An 18,027-nucleotide genomic window follows, 5' to 3' on the forward strand; every position below is an offset into this window, starting at 1 on the left:
ATAAGGTGTTAGGTGAAGTCAATTTATTAGGGGTGCCAAAAAAAGCAGCTTTCCTCCACCTTATACATTCTTGAGAATGAAGGGTCAAAGTTCAAGGACAAAGTCAGAGGTACACAAGCTACAGCAAATTATAGCAATCCTTCTTGGAGTCATTTCACTCTTTTTCCCCTTTGAATGTTTTTACTTATTTTAACAGCTGTTGAGGTATAACTGACATAGCAAAAACCATGCATGCTTAGAGCAGTTTGACAAGTTTTGAGCACATGGTCACATCTATGAAGCCACCACCACCATGAAGATAATGAACAAACCCAGCACCACGGGCTTCGCTGTAAATCCCTCGTAGTCTCCTCCTCCCGCTACCCACTCCCCAGCCAACCACAGGTCTGCTTTCTTTCACCATAAATTAGTTTGCATTTTTCAGAGTTTTAAACAAATGGCATCATTTAGTATGTGATGTCCACACACATACAAACACACACTTTTCTGGCTTCTTTCAACCAGCAGAACTGTTCTGAGATTCAAGCCATGTTGCTCTGTTTATCGATAGTTTATTTCTGTGTTGCCGAGTACCACTCTATTGGGTGGATGTATCCCTATCCGAGGAGAAGGAAATGGCAACCCACTCCAGCGTTCTTGCCTGGAGAATCCCAGGGATGGGGGAGCCTGGTGGGCTTCCGTCTATGGGGTCACACAGAGTCGGACACGACTGAAGTGACTTAGCAGCAGCAGCAGCATCCCTATCCGTTCACCTGGAGATGGACATTTGGGTTGATTCTAGTTTTTGGCTGGACTAAAGCTTTTATGAACATTCACTCATCAGTACTCATCAGTCTTTGCATAGACATGAGCTTTCTCGTTATGAGAGACTGTGGTTACCGGTTCATAAGCAACTGCAAAAATGTTTTCCAAAGTGGTTGTAGCATTTCACACTCCCACCAGCAAGGTTAAGGGGATTCTCGCTGCTTTGCATCCTTGCCAATTGTTGGTATGGTCAGTCTTTGTAATTATAGCCATTCTAAGGGGTGTGTGTTTGATTGAGGATTTAATTTGCATTTCTCTGGCTAATGCAGCACCCTAGTCATGTGCTTTTTACAAAATATTTCTTTATTTTTGGCTGTGACGGGTCTCAGCTGCAGCACTAGGGCTCTTTGTGGTGGGGGAGGGCTTCTCTCTAGATGCAGTCCGTGGGCTCGGTGGCCCTGCAGCATGCGGGATTTTAGACACCGGGACTGAACCTGTGTCTCCTGCTTTGGAAAGTAGATTCTTAACCACTGGACCACCAGGGAAGTTTCACTCAGGTGCTTTTCTTTTTTTTCCAGTCACGCTGGTATATTCTTTGGTGAAGTGTCTGTTGAAGTACTTTGCCCATTTCTTTATTGGGTTGTTTTCTTATTACTGGTTTTGAGAGTTTAAAAAAAACATATTCTGGATGGTTTATTTTATGTGTCAACTTGACTGAGCCAAGGGAGGCCCAGACAGCTAGTAAGACATTATTTCTGGGTGTGGCTCTGAAGATATCTCTGAAGAGATTAGTGAGTAGAGAAGATATGCCCTAAGCAACATGGGTGAGCATCAGCTAATCCATTGAGGATACGGGTAGAACAAGAAGGCAGAGGAAGGGAGAACTCTCTCTCTTCCTGACACATAAAATTAACTATCACAGATGGGTTATTTAGAAGTGTGTTACTTTGCTTCTGAATACTTGCGAATTTTCCGAAAATCTTCCTTTTATTTCTAGTTTAAGTTCCCTATTTTCAGAGTATGTACTTTTCATTCCTTGAAACCTTTTAAATGTAATGGGACTTCATGATTTATGGCCCAGAAGTTCTATTTTGGTAAATGTTTCATGCGCATTTGAAAAAAATGTGAATTTTGCTGTTCCGTGGAGGGGCCTACAGACTGTCTGCTATATCTTTTCCCTCTAGTTCCCTCCCCAGAGAAAATGAGTTAACGGTTGTTTTTGCATCCTTCCAGAAACTTCCTATGCGAATATGGCACTAAACTATGCTCATATTTAAAACCCTCCAGGACCACGTCATGCACGTAGTTCTTATTTCCTCACCTATCACAATAGCTCAGAGAGATCCGTATTAGTGGATTATTTTCAACAGATGTATAGAGTGCCAAAGGTGGGTACACAACCATTTATTTAACCTGACTCCTATTCATGGATATTTAGGTTACTTCCAGGCTTTTGCTCTGCTGCAAAAAGAATTCTTTTAACTTAAGTCTTTGTACCTATGTGAAACTTTTAGTGTAAGTTTGTAGAAGGAGAATAATTGAATTAAAGCAACCACTATTGATTTGTCTTTTCTCTTGAGTAACAAGAGAGGTTCAGATTTCACCTTTGCCATCAGCAAAAGTGAAAGCGAAAGTTGCTCGGTAGTGTCCGATTCTTGGCGATCCCATGGAATTCTGCAGGCCAGAATACTGGAGTGGGTACCCTATTCCTTCTCCAGGAGAGCTTCCCAACCCAGGGATTGAACCCAGGTCTCCCTCATTCCGGGTGGATTCTTTACCAGCTGAGCCACCAGGGAAGCCCAAGAATACTGGAGTGGGTAGCCTATCCCTTTTCCAGGGGATCTTCCCGCCATCAGCAAACTGCCCTGCAAACGCCTGCGAATTGTCGGGGCGTCACGTAACTGTGAAGGCGTGTCAATGCCAACAGGGTGGCGATGGGGCTGCGGGCTGCGGAGGAGCAGAGCCAGAGGCCAGCATATCCGGACAGCGCAAAGGGTGAGCATGATCTGTCAGCAATACATAAACCTCTGGAGCCTCTGGAGTTTAGAACCAACCACTCAAGGAGATCCTGGATAATTTCAGAAGTGGGGTCTTTATGGGGAATTTTAAGAGAGTGCATGAGCGTGTGCGTGTGCGTGTGCACACAAGTAAGCTTATGTGCCGTTCCTTTATAACAGACACGGGGGAGACGAGGCAAGAGACCTCGGTTATAGCTGACTATTATTTATGTCATTAGATTTTATGTGAGCTTGTTAGACACACAGTAAAAACCATCTCAACCACTTATTGTTGAACCTTAGGGCCAGGGGATAAATGAAGAACAGGGGGAAACAATAAGGGAAAATTTCAAAGAGACACAAAGAGCCTTTATGTTCGCTCTGGATGGGGAACAAAAATGACCATCTAATATAACCCAAATTCTTAAGAAGTCAGTCTCTAGAATCCAGTTCATCAGCAAATTATAGATAGTAGCATCAAGTGGAAGATTTCCTGCTTATATTTCATTTCTGAAACCAGTTTGAAGAGGCCACATGCTGAAAAGCAGGATGGGCAAAGATAATTCAGCAAGTTTGTTACATTTCATACTCTTCCAGGGAAGCAAAATTTGGAAATTGGAACGTGAGTATTATGCATTTATTCTATACTCTTTGATGAGGTCACAGTGACCAAAGTCAATGCTCAAACCTTAAACTGCCTTCCAAGTTGACTAAAGAATGCTTGGCCATGTTATGTTCCATTTGTCACCAAGCCAATGCTATTTAACTCACCCAACTGATGGAAAATGCAAGCAACAGCTGCACCAAGAACTTCAGGAACAAAAGCGGTGAGTCTTCACTACTGTTCTTTTTCTAGCCATCCACCAATGAATAGTTATTGAATGAATGTCCATACACGTCATGCTAGCTGGCCTTCTACTAAGCCCCAGAAAAAGGAGGCTTCAGAAAAGAAGAAAATGCAATGATATTTCCTATCATTGGACATTAGAATTTATGGCTGTCATGTTATTTAATGGTGGTGAGTCTAAATTGTCTCATAACGAGTAGACACGTGCATAGCAGATTTACGAAATCAATAAATGAATGCACAAGCTGGTGAACCAGTTTGCACAGGGACGCAAACATCACCAAAGGGCCTGGATGTGGAATTGGGTGTGCTCTGTCTAAATGGAGCAAACATTACTCAGCTCCAGCCAAGCACTGTCTCTTAACAATGTGGGCCTAGGGTGACCGGATCATCTTTTAAGAGAAGGCAGGCATTAGAATTTTCAGGTAAAAATTTATGACTTTCTAAAACATGGGTGCAATTAAAAACACACGTACACCCCCCACCGCCAAAACCCACACACAAAGAAAAGCCGACAAAACGTATCTGAGGGCTGATGCTAACTCATGGGTGACCAGTTCATTACAACTGGGACCTCCATCCAGTTCATCTTTCACACAAGACCGCAGACCACAGTCATGAATGACCCCGGGGCAGTGATGGTACTTACCGCCAAGTGACTCGGAACTCTGGTTGGGAATGCTGTGAGATGCCTCCTGGAGGACGTAGGTGGATGTGGAGAGGGGAGAGGAGCAGATGCTGCTGGCCGGGACGTAAGGAGGGCTGTAGGACGAGCTGTAATACTGGGAGTACTGGCTCTGCGGGAAGCCGGCGTAGGAAGGATAGTCCTGGGAAGGGAAACCCACAAGGCTGTGAGTGGGGAAGACTGTCAGGCTGACGCGGGCGAGGGGCCTCCTGGGCCAGGTCTTCTGCATCGATCCCTGTTCCCCCACCATTACAATAAAAGTTCTATGAGGGCTGGAGTTTCCCCTAAAAGCAGATATTCCCCCAAGACAAGGATTCAAGAGCAAGTAGAGGATTTGGGGGGGTGAAGGCAAGACCAGCTGGGGAATCGGGAAGCGAGGTAGCAAAGGGAAGAAGGGCAAGCAGTCAGCACAGGGGCTTCTCCAGTGGGGACTGGAGCTGAATTCTACCCAGGAGATGCTGGGATGGCAAAAAACACATCTCAGAAAGATCTCTCCCAGGGGGCAAAGGAGCTGGGGTATTTAAACACCAACTCCAGCCAGTCTTTGCTTGACAGCTGCTCCCAGAGGGTTTCAATTCCCTGGCACTTCCTACTGCCCTATACATTGGTTCCAGAAAACACCCGTGTGCCCAGGGATGCAGAGATTGGCAGCTGGAAGCCAACAGGTGCCCGCGAAGGGACATGGGTATGGTTCTGACAGCAGCCGTCTCAGCCACGGTTGTATCCCCGGTGCCTGGAAGAGTGCTGGGCACACGTGGGCACTCGATAAATGCTGGAAAGATTAAAGAACCCCTGAAAGAGGAGTGAAGACCACAGGCATTTGTGCAGGAGACTAGGTGACATGTTAGGTTCATGGTGGGTGGCGGTGGTGGCTCAAATACAGCATTAGGGATCCAGAACCTTCTAGGAGGGAGTCTTAGAGATGAAATCAAAGAATACCATCCTCTTTATCAAAGAGGATCTTGGTCTGTTTCAACCAACCAGATAGTCCAACTCTCCCACCATAGTCACTCTTTCATATATTTCACCCCACCAGAAAGTAGAGCTTCTCAATCTTGCAAAGAACTCATGGAAGGTTCTTAATAGGAAAGGTACACAGGCAGTACACAGAGTTCCCGTCCTCCTTGAGCAGGTTAATTCTTAACTCACTCTCTAAGTGAAACCAAGAGACTCACGTTATTAGCCAACACCCACCCATCTTTATAGCGCTGACTAAGTTCCATTTCACAAGTATTTATAATGCCCTCACTCTGCGTTGGGCACTTTACAGTGAGACGCAGTGGTGAAGATGATGTCCTTTCACCCTTGAAGAGCTAGGGGTCTCGTGAAAGGCACAGGTTTTTGCTTTCATACATTCCAGAATCAACGGTCAATGGGTGTCTTTGATGGGGATCAAGATGGAACATAGAATAGAGCTCATTCATCTTGGAAATCTGCCAATAATTCCGATTTCTCTGCCTCTACACTGTATCTTTCCAATGGCTGTTGGTATAGCCTGGTCCCTGTGTTCTCCAAACCCAGGGAATAAGAAACCAGGTGCAGGTGGCCTCTCTGGATGCCCTGATTTAAGGGGACTATTTATGGAATGAGCCCAGAAAACCAATGGTAGGGAGCTAGTCTACCTGGTGTACAGTTCCGAATCCGGCCGCGTTGGTCAGTCCATTTGCTCCTTGATAGATCCCAGCCGTGCCTGTGGGAAGGAGCGACAGATGAGTTTCTTATAGTCAGGGAGGGACGTGGAGGAGAAAGGTACAAGGGAAAGCCGAGTCTTTGAGGTTTGACAGTTTGGGATGGAACTTATGACTCTGATGATCTCTCTGAACCTTGGTTCTCTCAGTTAATGAATAAAATATAAAGAACACCTTCAAAGGATCCTGGTGAGAGATAAATGAGAGAGCACACAACACAGCTTCTGGTACTCAAGAACTATGTTTTAAAAATAATCTAGTTTTTAAAAAATTGTGGTAAATGTACATAACATCAGTGGCCATTTTAACCATCTTGTTTTTACTTTTGAAAATTTAAGTATACCTAATTTAAAACATTGTGTTAGTTTCGGACATACAGCAAAGTGATCCGGTTATACGTATATATAAAACAGTGCACATGGGTTCCAACTTCTCCGCATCCTCACCAACACTTATTTTCTGATTTTTACAAAAACTGCAGCCATTCTAAAGGGTGTAAGGCAGCAATGATTATGCTTTGGATTAAATGAATGAATAAAGCGACTTCTCCTTTTTGAACTTCAGTTGTCCCACCTGTAAAATGGGAATGAAAATGACACTACTACTACTGGAAAATGCTAGTTATTCAGTGAATTAGTAAGTGAAGGAATGAGTGCGGGGTCATTGCCTGGTCTCCCCTGACCAGGTAAGCTGGTGGTCAGGGGAGACCTCCGAGACGACATGTGAGCTGAGTCATGAATGGTAAGAGGAAACCAGTGATGGAGATACCCTGAGGGAAGAGACGTCTCGAACACCGAGGGCGAGACTCTCAGGTAGGGATTAGCTTGATAGGTTACAGAGACAGAAAAAGGGTCAGTGGAGCAGGAGCCCAGAGAAAGAAGAGGGGGTGACAGCCAGAACAGCAGTGAACTCGTGTGTGTCAGGGCTCCTCATGGGGGAAGTGAGCAGAGGAAAATTAAGTCTCGTGCTCGAGGCAGCCTGGATAGTGAGTGACAGCCTCAGGTGCTGGAATCCAGGCAGTCTGGCTCAAGTCTGAATTTTCAACATGACTCTACACTACCAGGGCTTCCCTAGTGGCTCAGACAGTAAAGAATCTGCCTGCAATGCAAGAGACCTAGGTTTGATCCCTGGGTCAGGAAGATCCCCTGGAGAAGGAATGGCAACCCACTCCAGCATTCTTGTCTGGAGAATTAAATGGACAGAGGAGCCTGGCAGGCTACAGTCCATGGGGTCACAAAGAGTCAGACACGACTAAGCGACTGAGCACACACACTGAACTGCCAATGTGCTTCTTTTTAGGACTGTTTTTGGGGCATACTTTATAAAATCCCTCCATTATAAATGCTGGCTCAATGGTTTTTAAAGTAAATCGCTTAATTGTACAGCTGTCACCACGATGCAGTTTTAGAACATTTCCATTACCCTCAAAGAACCCTCATGCCTGTTTGTAGTCAGCCTCTTCTCCCATCCTCAGCCTCAGGCAGCTCTTTTTGATTATAGCCATTCTAGTAGATGTGTCCCTGGAGGAGGACATGGCAACCCACTCCAGTATTCCTGCCTGGAAAATTCCATGGCCTGAGGAGTCTGGTGGGCTTCAGTCCATGGCGTTGCAAAGAGTCGGAAACGATTGAGCAGCTGAGCAGTAGAGGTGTAGTGGTCTCTCATTATGGTTTTAAGTAGCATTTCTCTAATGACCAATCAAGTTGGGCACCTTTTTATGTGCTTATTAGTCATTCAGGTATCTTCTTTGATGAAGATTCATTCAAATTTTTTTCCCCACTAAAAAAAATTAGGATGTCCTCTTAACACTGATTTGTAAGAGTCCTTTATATACTCTGGACACAGGTTCTTTATCAGACATATGATTTGCAAATACTATCCCCCAGTCCTGTCTCTTAATTTTCCTGATGGTGTCGCTTGAAAAGCAAAGCAAACGTTTTAAAGTTAATAATATTTTTTATAAATCTTGCTTTTGCTGCCTAACTCAAGGTCATAAAGACTCTTTCTAATATTTTATTTTAGAAATTTTAGAGTTTAAGGCCTTACATTTAGGTCCGTCATCTGATGAAAGTGAGTTTTTGTGTACTGTGTGAGATAAGGGCCTCAGTTCAGTTCAGTCGCTCAGCCGTGTCTGACTCTTTGCGACCCCATGAATCACAGCACGCCAGGCCTCCCTGTCCATCACCAACTCCCGGAGTTCACCCAAACTCACCTCCATCGAGTTGGTGATGCCATCCAGCCATCTCATTCTCTGTCGTCCCCGTCTCCTCCTGCCCGCAATCCCTCTTTTGCACATGGCTACCCAGTTGTTCCAACACAAGAATAAAAAGTCTATCCTTTCCCTCATTAAATTACTTGGTAGCTTTGTCAAAAATTAATTGACAACGTGAGGGTTTATTTATGGGCTCTCTATTCTCTTCCCCTGACCTATCCGTTCTGCACCAGTTCCATCCGGTCGTGATTACTACAGCTTTATATGAAGTTTTGAAATCAGCTAGTGTAAGTTCTCCAAATTGGTTTTTCTTTTCCAAGATTGTTTTGCCTTCTCAGTATAACCTTGGCATTTACATATCAATTTTAGAATAAGCTTGACAATTTCTATTGGCGAGAACAAAATGGCACAACATTATTCAAGAGTATCAACTCAGAAATCTATATCCAGAGGAAACATCCTTCAGAAATGGGCGAAATCAACACATTCTCCAAATGAAGGAGAACCAGGAGAATTTGTCACAATAGATCTCCCCTGAAATAAGGGATACAGAAAGTTCTTAAAAAAGACAGGACATTTTAAAAACTGGAGAAAAAAAAAAAAGGAATCCTGAAACATCAGGCAGGACGAAAGAAAAAGAGTAAAAATATGGGTAAGTAAAATCTCTTTTCCAAGAGGTTATAACACTAACTCAATATAAAATTAGATTCATAACAGTTTGCTATTAAACTTGTTTTATAACTATATAAAACACTGAAATGGTTCCAAAGTCAAATTGACAAAATAAACTAACTATATCCTTATCCAGGGCTTCCCAGGTGGCTCAATGGTAAAGAATCCTCCTGCCAATGCAGGAGATGTGGGTGTGATCCCTGGTCCGGAAAGATCTCCTGGAGTAGTAGGAAATGATAACCCACCCCAGTATTATTGCCTGGGAAATCCCATGGACAGAGGGCCTGGTGGGGTACAGTCCATGGGGTCACAAAAGAGTTGGACAGGACTTAGCAACTGAACAGCACCACTCTGATCCAGAGGTGAGGAGAATGTGTCCCAAGCACTGGCAAGGCAGGGGAGAAGTAAACTGCCGGAAAGTAACTTCACTAGGAGCATGGGGGGCACAGGGAAGGGCTCTGAAATGCCAACTGGGAGGTGTGGAGTCAGGGGAGGCTTCCTGGAGGAAATGACAAGTAAACTAGTCTCTGAAGGATGAGTAGGAGTAAGCTGCAGGAAGAGAGCACGAACCAGGATCACTAGCACACATGGGCATCTGCGTCAGATCTTCATTCCACGTAGGCTTATCTGAGACCCAGAGACCAGAGAATGTGTCCACACTAATGCGGCATGGTATGCTGGAATCCCATTCTCTCCTTCGCAGCCTGTCAGGACACATCCAGCAGAAAGTCTAGGCCAGTCTATTTCATTCAAGGTCATTTTGGGGGTCCTGGTTACCATGGCAACCCCTCCCTGCTAAATCACAGAAACATGCCTGTCTTGGGAAGCCACTTCTGGATGTGGTGCTTTCTCTCCTGATTTCTCTTTTCTTTGGTGGCAACCTTCTGAATGATGAATTGGGCGGGTTTAGAAATAAACCGGCCCACAGTCTCATCCCTTGGTATTCTTTCTCCCAAACGGATTCTTGTTTGTTTACATTTTGTGACCCAGGGGCACGAGAAGAATGGGCAGCTGAACAAACCGGAGTGTGCCGAGGGCAGTCCCCACGTCCCCGCAGCGAGAGAACCCTCCCATGCCAGAGAGGACGCAGGAGGAAGGGGGCACACAGCCCCAGATGCCTCATGCCACCTATGCGGTCTGCAAATGGACCCACCTGGAGCTGGAATGTTAAACAGTGACCTCTCGCCTCCATTTGGCTGGTGGAAGGCCTGGGGAGGGCAAGGACGAGAAGAGGAAAAACATCTTCTCTTAAGGGGAAGATGGTGGCAGATCCTGCTTTGGGGTCCCCTCCACTACCCCTTCATTCCTTCTCTCTCATATTAAGAGAATCTCTGCTTTCAAGCTGCGCACATGGCCAGTTAGAATAAGCACTGCACGGCCCAGCTTCCCCTGTGACTGGTGTGGTCGTGTGATGACCTCCAGAGAAGGGAAGAGGGTAAGTTACTGTGTGCAACTTCCTAGTCGTGCCCTCAAAGGACAGAGGCGGGCTCTTCCTTGCCTGGAATGGAGCTATGTTGGATCACAAAACTGAGGAACCAGACATAGGAGCTTGGACCCCTCCATATGTGCAGACCAGAACCGCCACATCAGTTTGGACTTTGAGGAGAGAAAGAAATGCCCTTCTTTCTTGCTGAAGACATTGCTATTCTGTGTGTCACATCGGAGAACTGCTTTATTTTTCTGGCTGGTTGGTTTTCTTGGATTTTAAGTAAAAGTTGATTCTCACTGCCTGGCTCAGTAAAACAGTTTTTAAGTGAATGGTCATTCATTTATTCAATAATCATTTCCCAGTGATGTACCAAATACTACTGTATGTCTACAACTTTTCTAGTATCATACAATAGGCAAGGGTTGACGCTGCTGTTCAGAGAGGACAGACAGAAGACCACTGAGTGAACAGATACACAAGGAGTTGAGATAATTCCAGACAGATCAAAACACTGATGTGTGAGTGCTGGTTTTTAAATGCGCACCCTTTGGGGAAGAAGATGGCGGCAATTCATGGTGAGATCTGACAAGTCCCGAACTGGTCTACACCCTGCTCTAGGAGACGAGTCTCTGATCACATGCATGGATGTTGGGGGCATGATGAAACGGCTGTGAAAGTTTCTCACTCCAGTTCCGTATATGTTTATCACTGGCCAGCAAGTCTGTGGGCTGATGCCACTTGGCAGGCCAACTAAGAATGAGGTTGAAGTAGGTAAAACGGCTTAGTAAGAAATAGGAAGAAAGAAGGCTTTTCTCAAGTGGGGGATGCAATTCTCCTGGCTAGAGAAGTGGGTCAGAGCAAGAGGGAAGGGAAAAGAGTGAGAGGAGGCAAGTCAGGACGAGCAGGAGTCACGGGGCAGAGGGATTCTGTTCTCTGCACCCACACATAGCTGCTGAGAAAGCAAAGACCCTCAAGTCATGGGGAACACATGTCACACCCATGACTGATTCATGTTGTATGGCAAAAACCACTGCAATATTGTAATTAGCTTCCAATTAAAATAAAAAATTAATTTAAAAAATAAATAAAAGACCCTCAAGTCAGAAGAGGCCGTGTGTGCTGCAGCAAAGACAAGAAGCCCTCAAAACCTTACAGGGAGGAGAGGGAAGGAGTTGGTGTAGACACTGATAAATGGTGATTGACATGCAGTTTCAGGGTCAGGGAATGATGAGGGTGGTGGGGATTGTGTCAGACTAGAATGTATAGTTTCTATCTCGGGGGGCAGAAGTTTGGCTCCCCAGGAGGTATTCCCAATTCCTTTCCCCCCAGCACCTTCAGGATGGCCATGTAATCTAGCTCTGGTCAAGGGGGCTTCTGGGAGAGACTTTTGTTCCTCTGCTGGATCCTCCCTTGGATTATGTAAAGATGTAATGTCTGGAGTTACAGCAGCCATCTTGGGACATGAGGTCACAACCATAAAAACAAAAGATCTACTGGCTGAAGCAGAAGGAGTAAAAAGATGAAAAGAACTTGGTCCTTGAAGATAAAAAATTGAGCTGACAAACAACCTTGGGGGTCCAGACTTCTGGCTAAATACCCAATAAATACCACTATGGTTTAAGCTGATATTAATTGAGCTTTTTGTTCCTTGCAGACCAAAGCATTCTTAACTGATACAACACTACTCAGCTCCAGCTCACCTGTGTCACCTAGAAATGTGAGTCTAAAGTAGCCAGGGTGTCTGATTGTTCCAAACAAGTCAGAAATCTGGATTTGTATAAAAGGTTCCAATTTTAAAGTGTACGCAATACAAAGTAGTCAGACAAAACAAACACAAAACCAAAAAAAATTAAAAACACGGTCACAGTGTGGATGTGGCCTATGGGTTTCTGGTTTATGACCTCTGGTCTAGGAAGACTGAACAATGAAAGATTCCTGTGTCCACAATGTAGCATAGACCCAGCAATGAAGAGCCCCAGACCCAAAAAGGCTCCATGGACCAAGAAATGAGTGATTTGGCAGAAGTCTGGGCCCCAGGAAGGGAAGACAGGATGAGTCCCCAGCCCCACAACACACTGAGTAAGATGCCAGAACTATAGCAAACATTCTGGAGAGTTGGGGAAAGCCCTGGACAAAACTTTCCCATCAGTTCAGGGAAATGGTGACTCCAAAGAGAAATCACATTGAAATACTGAAAATGAAATCAGTTCTATTTTTTATCCCTTGAGCGCACAGATTGATTTATACCTAGACAAGGGGCTGGGGAATTCTTCATGTCCCTGGAGCTGTACTTTCACCAGCGTCAGGGAGCCTGTGTGGCTAGCGTCTCACCGCCCCCCACCCCCCCGCCTTTGTCCTCATGCAAAATGTTAAATGCTGAGGAGTTAATTCAGGTTCTTTGCACATTTTCCATTCTAGGGTGTCTGTGTGTATCCTTTGTTTCTGTGTTACAAATAGTGCGCTAGCGTTTTGTGGGCAAATATATAATTTCCTGGTGACTCAGATGTAAAGAATATACCTGCAACGCAGGAGACTCGGGTTCAATCCCTGGGTCAGGAAGATCCCCTGGAGAAGGGAATGGCTACCCGCTCCAGTATTCTTGCCTGGAGAATCCCATGGACAGAGAAGCCTGGCGGGCTACAGTCTATGGGGTGTCAAACAGTCAGACACGACTGAGTGACTAACATCATCATTCATTTATATGTAATTCAGGTAAATTCTGTGCATTACATTTCTTATGGTTTCTTAGCTTTTTTTTATCCAGCATTAGGTTCTTTTTTTTTTTTTTTTCTCAAGTACCTTTATCGGTATCTTTTAACATCAGTCAGTTCAGTCGCTCAGTCGTGTCCGACTCTTTGCGACCCCCATGAATCACAGCACGCCAGGCCACCCTGTCCATCACCAACTCCCGGAGTTCACTCAAACTCATGTCCACAGAGTCGGTGATGCCATCCAGCCATCTCATTCTCTGTCGTCCCCGTCTCCTCCCACCCCCAATCCCTCCTAGCATCAGACTCTTTTCCAGCGAGTCAACTCGTCGCATGAGATGGCCAAAGTATTGGAGTTTCAGCTTTAGCATCAGTCCTTCCAATGAACACGCAGGACTGATCTCCTTTAAGATGGACTGGTTGGATCTCCTTGCAGTCCAAGGGACTCTCAAGAGTCTTCTCCAGCACCACCGTTCAAAAGCATCAATTCTTCGGCGATCAGCTTTCTTCACAGTCCAACTCTCACATCCATACATGACCACGGGAAAAACCATTGCCTTGACTAGACAGACCTTGGTTGGCAAAGTAATGTCTCTGCTTTTTAATATATTATCAAGGTTGGTCATAACTTTCCTTCCAAGTAGTAAGCGTCTTTTAATTTCATGGCTGCAATCAGCATCTGCAGTGATTTTGGAGCCCAAAAAATAAAGTCTGCCACTGTTTCCACTGTTTCCCCATCTAATTCCCACGAAGTGATGGGACCAGATGCCATGATCTTTGTTTTCTGAATGTTGAGGTTCAAACCAACCTTTTCACTCTCCTCTTTCACTTTCATCAAGAGGCTTTTGAGTTCCTCTTCACTTTCTGCCATAAGGGTAGTGTCATCTGCATATCTGAGGTTACTGATATTTCTCCCGGCAATCTTGATTCCAGCTGGTGCTTCTTCCAGCCCAGTGTTTCTCATGATGTACTCTGCATATAAGTTAAATAAGCAGGGTGACAATATACAACCTTGATGGACTCCTTTTCCTATTTGGAACCAGTCTGTTGTTCCATGACCAGTTCTAACTGTTGCTTCCTGACCTGCGTACAGGTTTCTCAAGAGGCAGGTCAGGTGGTCTGGGATTCCCATCTCTTTCAGAATGTTCCACAGTTTATTGTGATCCACACAGTCAAAGGCTTTGGCATAGTCAATGAAGCAGAAATAGATGGTTTTCTGGAACTCCCTTGCTTTCTCCATGATCCAGAGGATGTTGGCTATTTGCTCTCTGGTTCCTCTGCCTTTTCTAAAACCTGCTTGAACATCTGGAAGTTCACGGTTCACATACTGCTGAAGCCTGGCTTGGAGAATTTTGAGCATGACTTTACTAGCGTGTGAGATGAGTGCAATTGTGCGGTAGTTTGAGCATTCTTTGGCATTCCCTTTCTTTGGGATTGGAATGAAGATTGACCTTTTCCAGTCCTGTGGCCACTGCTGAGTTTTCCAAATTTGCTGGCATATTGAGTGAAGCACTTTCACAGCATCATCTTTCAGGATTTGAAATAGCTCAATTGGACATAGCTCATTAAATATCTATGTTCCAATAAATAAATAAAAAAATCACACACACACACACAAAATCTATGTTCCATATTTCTTGCATGAATCCCCTGAAAGTTCCAGACCTGGCAAAAATATTTTTAAGTACACAGCTGATTTCTACATTACATACTTAATATTTATACATTTGTTATTTGTTTTGCACATGTCTATGGTTTTACTACTTTCAAGACAAAAGTCACGTATACAAATGCAGACTAATCAAAACAGAAAAGTCAGCCATTGCCTAGACCGAGGTACACACGTCTGTATCAGAAAGGAAAACTGAAGTTGAAACCAACCTGTGTTGCTTATGAGATGTGAGACAAAAAGCACAGGTTGGAAAGTGTGGCATCTTTTCGGAGTGGGATGCGTCTATGTCCATGTTTGCCTCTTAGGTATTGACCTCTTGGTTACCGGCACTCAGTGTCAGCACTAGGTTCTTAGGACCCGTTGATGCTGCTGTGGGCGTATCCCGCCTGCCGCCCCAGCAGCTGCCTAGCCCTCCATGTGTGCTATCTTCCTGTCTCTTTTGTTCCCTCCTCCATCCGGGAGGGGACGGGGGATGCCTGTGTCACCAACAAGGCTGCTGTGAACATCGTTGGCCCTCTCCCTCATGGTCTGTGTGTGAATTTCCTTGGGATGTACCCCCGCGGGCTGGGCTGCTGGGTCCCAGGGCCGAACAGACTGAGTTTCCCTAAGGACTGAGTGAGCGCTCTCGGCACAGCCACTGGCCTCGAATGCCCACCAGCGGTTGGCATAACCCCACTTGCCAATCTCTGCTGTCCAATTAGGACCAATGTGACATCTCATTTATGGTCTTGCATTTGCATTTCTCTGAGGACTGGGTGACCCTGCACATCCCTTCTTGGGCTTGTTGCCTTTTGGATTTCCTTTTATTTTTTAAGATTTTTTTGATGTGGACCCTTTTGAAATTTTTATTGAATTTGTTGCAATATGGTTTCCATTTCATGTTTTGGTTTTTTGGCTGCCAGGCATGTAGGAACTTAGCTCCCCAACCAGGGACCGAACCCACACCCCTGCTTTGGAAAGTGAATTCTTAACCACCAGGCCAGCAGGGAAGACACTGGATTCCCGCTTTTTAGGGAGATGGTGACAGCTGTCAGTGAAAACCTCTCCTCTGTCTCAAGCTCGGCTTTAACATAATCTAAGCTTTGAGAATTGCATAGGAACCTGGAATGTTAGGTCCATGAATCAAGGCAAATTGGAAGTGGTCAAACAGGAGATAGCAAGAGTGAACATAGACATTCTAGGAATCAGTGAATTAAAATGGACTGGAATGGGTGAATTTAACTCGGATGACCATTATATCTACTACTGTGGGCAGGAATCCCTTAGAAGAAATGGAGTAGCCATCATGGTAAACAAAAGAGTCCGAAATGCAGTACTTGGATGCAATCTTATAAACGACAGAATGATTTCTGTTTGTTTCCAAGGCAAACCATCCAATATTACAGTAATCCAGGCCTATGCCCCAACCAGTAATGCTGAAGAAGCCGAAGTTAACCAGTTCTATGAAGACCTACAAGACCTTTAAGAACTAACACCCAAAAAAGTTGTCCTTTTCATTATAGGGGACTGGAATGCAAAAGTAGGAAGTCAAGAAACACCTGGAGTAACAGGCAAATTTGGTCTTGGAGCACGGAATGAAGCAGGGAGAAGGCTAATAGAGTTTTGTCAAGAGAACGCACTGGTCATAGCAAACACCCTCTTCCAACAACACAACAGAAGACTCTACACACGGACATCACCAGATGGTCAACACCGAAATCAGATTGATTATATTCTTTGCAACCAAAGATGGAGAAGCTGTATACAGTTAGCAAAAACAAGACCAGGAGCTGACTGTGGCTCAGATCATGAACTCCTTATTGCAAAATTCAGACTGAAATTGAAGAAAGTAGGGAAAACCACTAGACCATTCAGATATGACCTCAATCAAATCCCTTATGATTATACAGTGGAAGTAAGAAATAGATTTAAGGGACTAGATCTGATAGATAGAGTGCCTGATGAACTCTGGACGGAGGTTCGTGACATTGTACAGGAGACAGGGACCAAGACCATCCCCATGGAAAAGAAATGCAAAAGAGCGAAATGGCTGTCTCAGGAGGCCTTACAAATAGCTGTGAAAAGAAGAGAAGCGAAAAGCAAAGGAGAAAAGGAAAGATATAAGCATCTGAATGCAGAGTTCCAAAGAATAGCAAGGAGAGATGAGAAAGCCTTCCTCAGTGATCAGTGCAAAGAAATAGAGGAAAACAACAGAATAGGAAAAACAAGAGAGCTCTTCAAGAAAATTAGAGATTCCAAGGGAACATTTCATGCAAAGATGGGCGCGATAAAGGACAGAAATGGTATGGACCTAACAGAAGCAGAAGATATTAAGAAGAGGTGGCAGGAATACACAGAAGAACTGTACAAAAAAGATCTTCACGACCAAGATAGTCACGATAACGTGATCACTGACCTAGAGCCAGACATCTTGGAATGTGAAGTCAAGTGGGCCTTAGAAAGCATCACTACGAACAAAGCTAGTGGAGGTGATGGAATTCCAGTTGAGCTATTTCAAGTCTTGAAAGATGATGCTGTGAAAGTGCTGCACTCAATATGCCAGCAGATTTAGAAAACTCAGCAGTGGCCACAGGACTGGAAGAGCTCAGTCTTCATTCCAATCCCAAAGAAAGGCAATGCCAAAGAATGCTCAAACTACCGCACAATTGCACTCATCTCACACGCTAGTAAAGTCATGCTCAAAATTCTCCAAGCCAGGCTTCAGCAGTATGTAAACCGTGAACTCCCAGATGTTCAAGCAGGTTTTAGAAAAGGCAGAGGAACCAGAGAGCAAATTGCCAACATCCACTGGATCATGGAGAAAGCAAGAGAGTTCCAGAAAAACATCTATTTCTGCTTCATTGACTATGCCAAAGCCTTTGACTGTGTGGATCACAATAAACTGTGGAACATTCTGAAAGAGATGGGAATCCCAGACCACCTGACCTGCCTCTTGAGAAACCTGTATGCAGGTCAGGAAGCAACAGTTAGAACTGGACATGGAACAACAGACTGGTTCCAAATAGGAAAAGGTGTACATCAAGGTTGTATATTGTCACCCTGCTTATTTAACTTATATGCAGAGTACATCATGAGGAACGCTGGGCTGGAAGAAGCACCAGCTGGAATCAAGATTGCCGGGAGAAATATCAGTAACCTCAGATATGCAGATGACACTACCCTTATGGCAGAAAGTGAAGAGGAACTCAAAAGCCTCTTGATGAAAGTGAAAGAGGAGAGTGAAAAGGTTGGCTTGAAGCTCAACATTCAGAAAACAAAGATCATGGCATCTGGTCCCATCACTTCATGGGAAATAGATGGAAAAACAGTGGAAACAGTGTCAGACTTTATTTTTTGGGCTCCAAAATCACTGCAGATGCTGATTGCAGCCATG

At 44.7% G+C, this 18,027-nt stretch overlaps 1 protein-coding gene across 5 annotated transcripts in view; it reads right to left on the bottom strand.

Annotated features, from left to right (window-relative positions):
- The window catches only part of EYA2 (EYA transcriptional coactivator and phosphatase 2), a 265,824-nt gene that overhangs the window by 93,622 nt on the left and 154,175 nt on the right, over positions 1 to 18,027 (bottom strand). For all 5 annotated transcript variants that reach the window (XM_055438503.2, XM_055438537.2, XM_055438512.2 and 2 more), the window contains 2 exons: positions 5,896 to 5,963; positions 4,238 to 4,415 (listed from right to left, as the gene is read on the bottom strand). In XM_055438503.2, the coding sequence (XP_055294478.2) occupies positions 4,238 to 4,415; positions 5,896 to 5,963 (246 nt within the window). The remainder of the gene's footprint in view (positions 1 to 4,237; positions 4,416 to 5,895; positions 5,964 to 18,027) is intronic.

Source organism: Moschus berezovskii, chromosome 15 (assembly GCF_049115385.1).
Source record: "Moschus berezovskii isolate FMDL1 chromosome 15, NW_MosBer_1.0, whole genome shotgun sequence".
NCBI lineage: Eukaryota > Metazoa > Chordata > Mammalia > Artiodactyla > Moschidae > Moschus > Moschus berezovskii.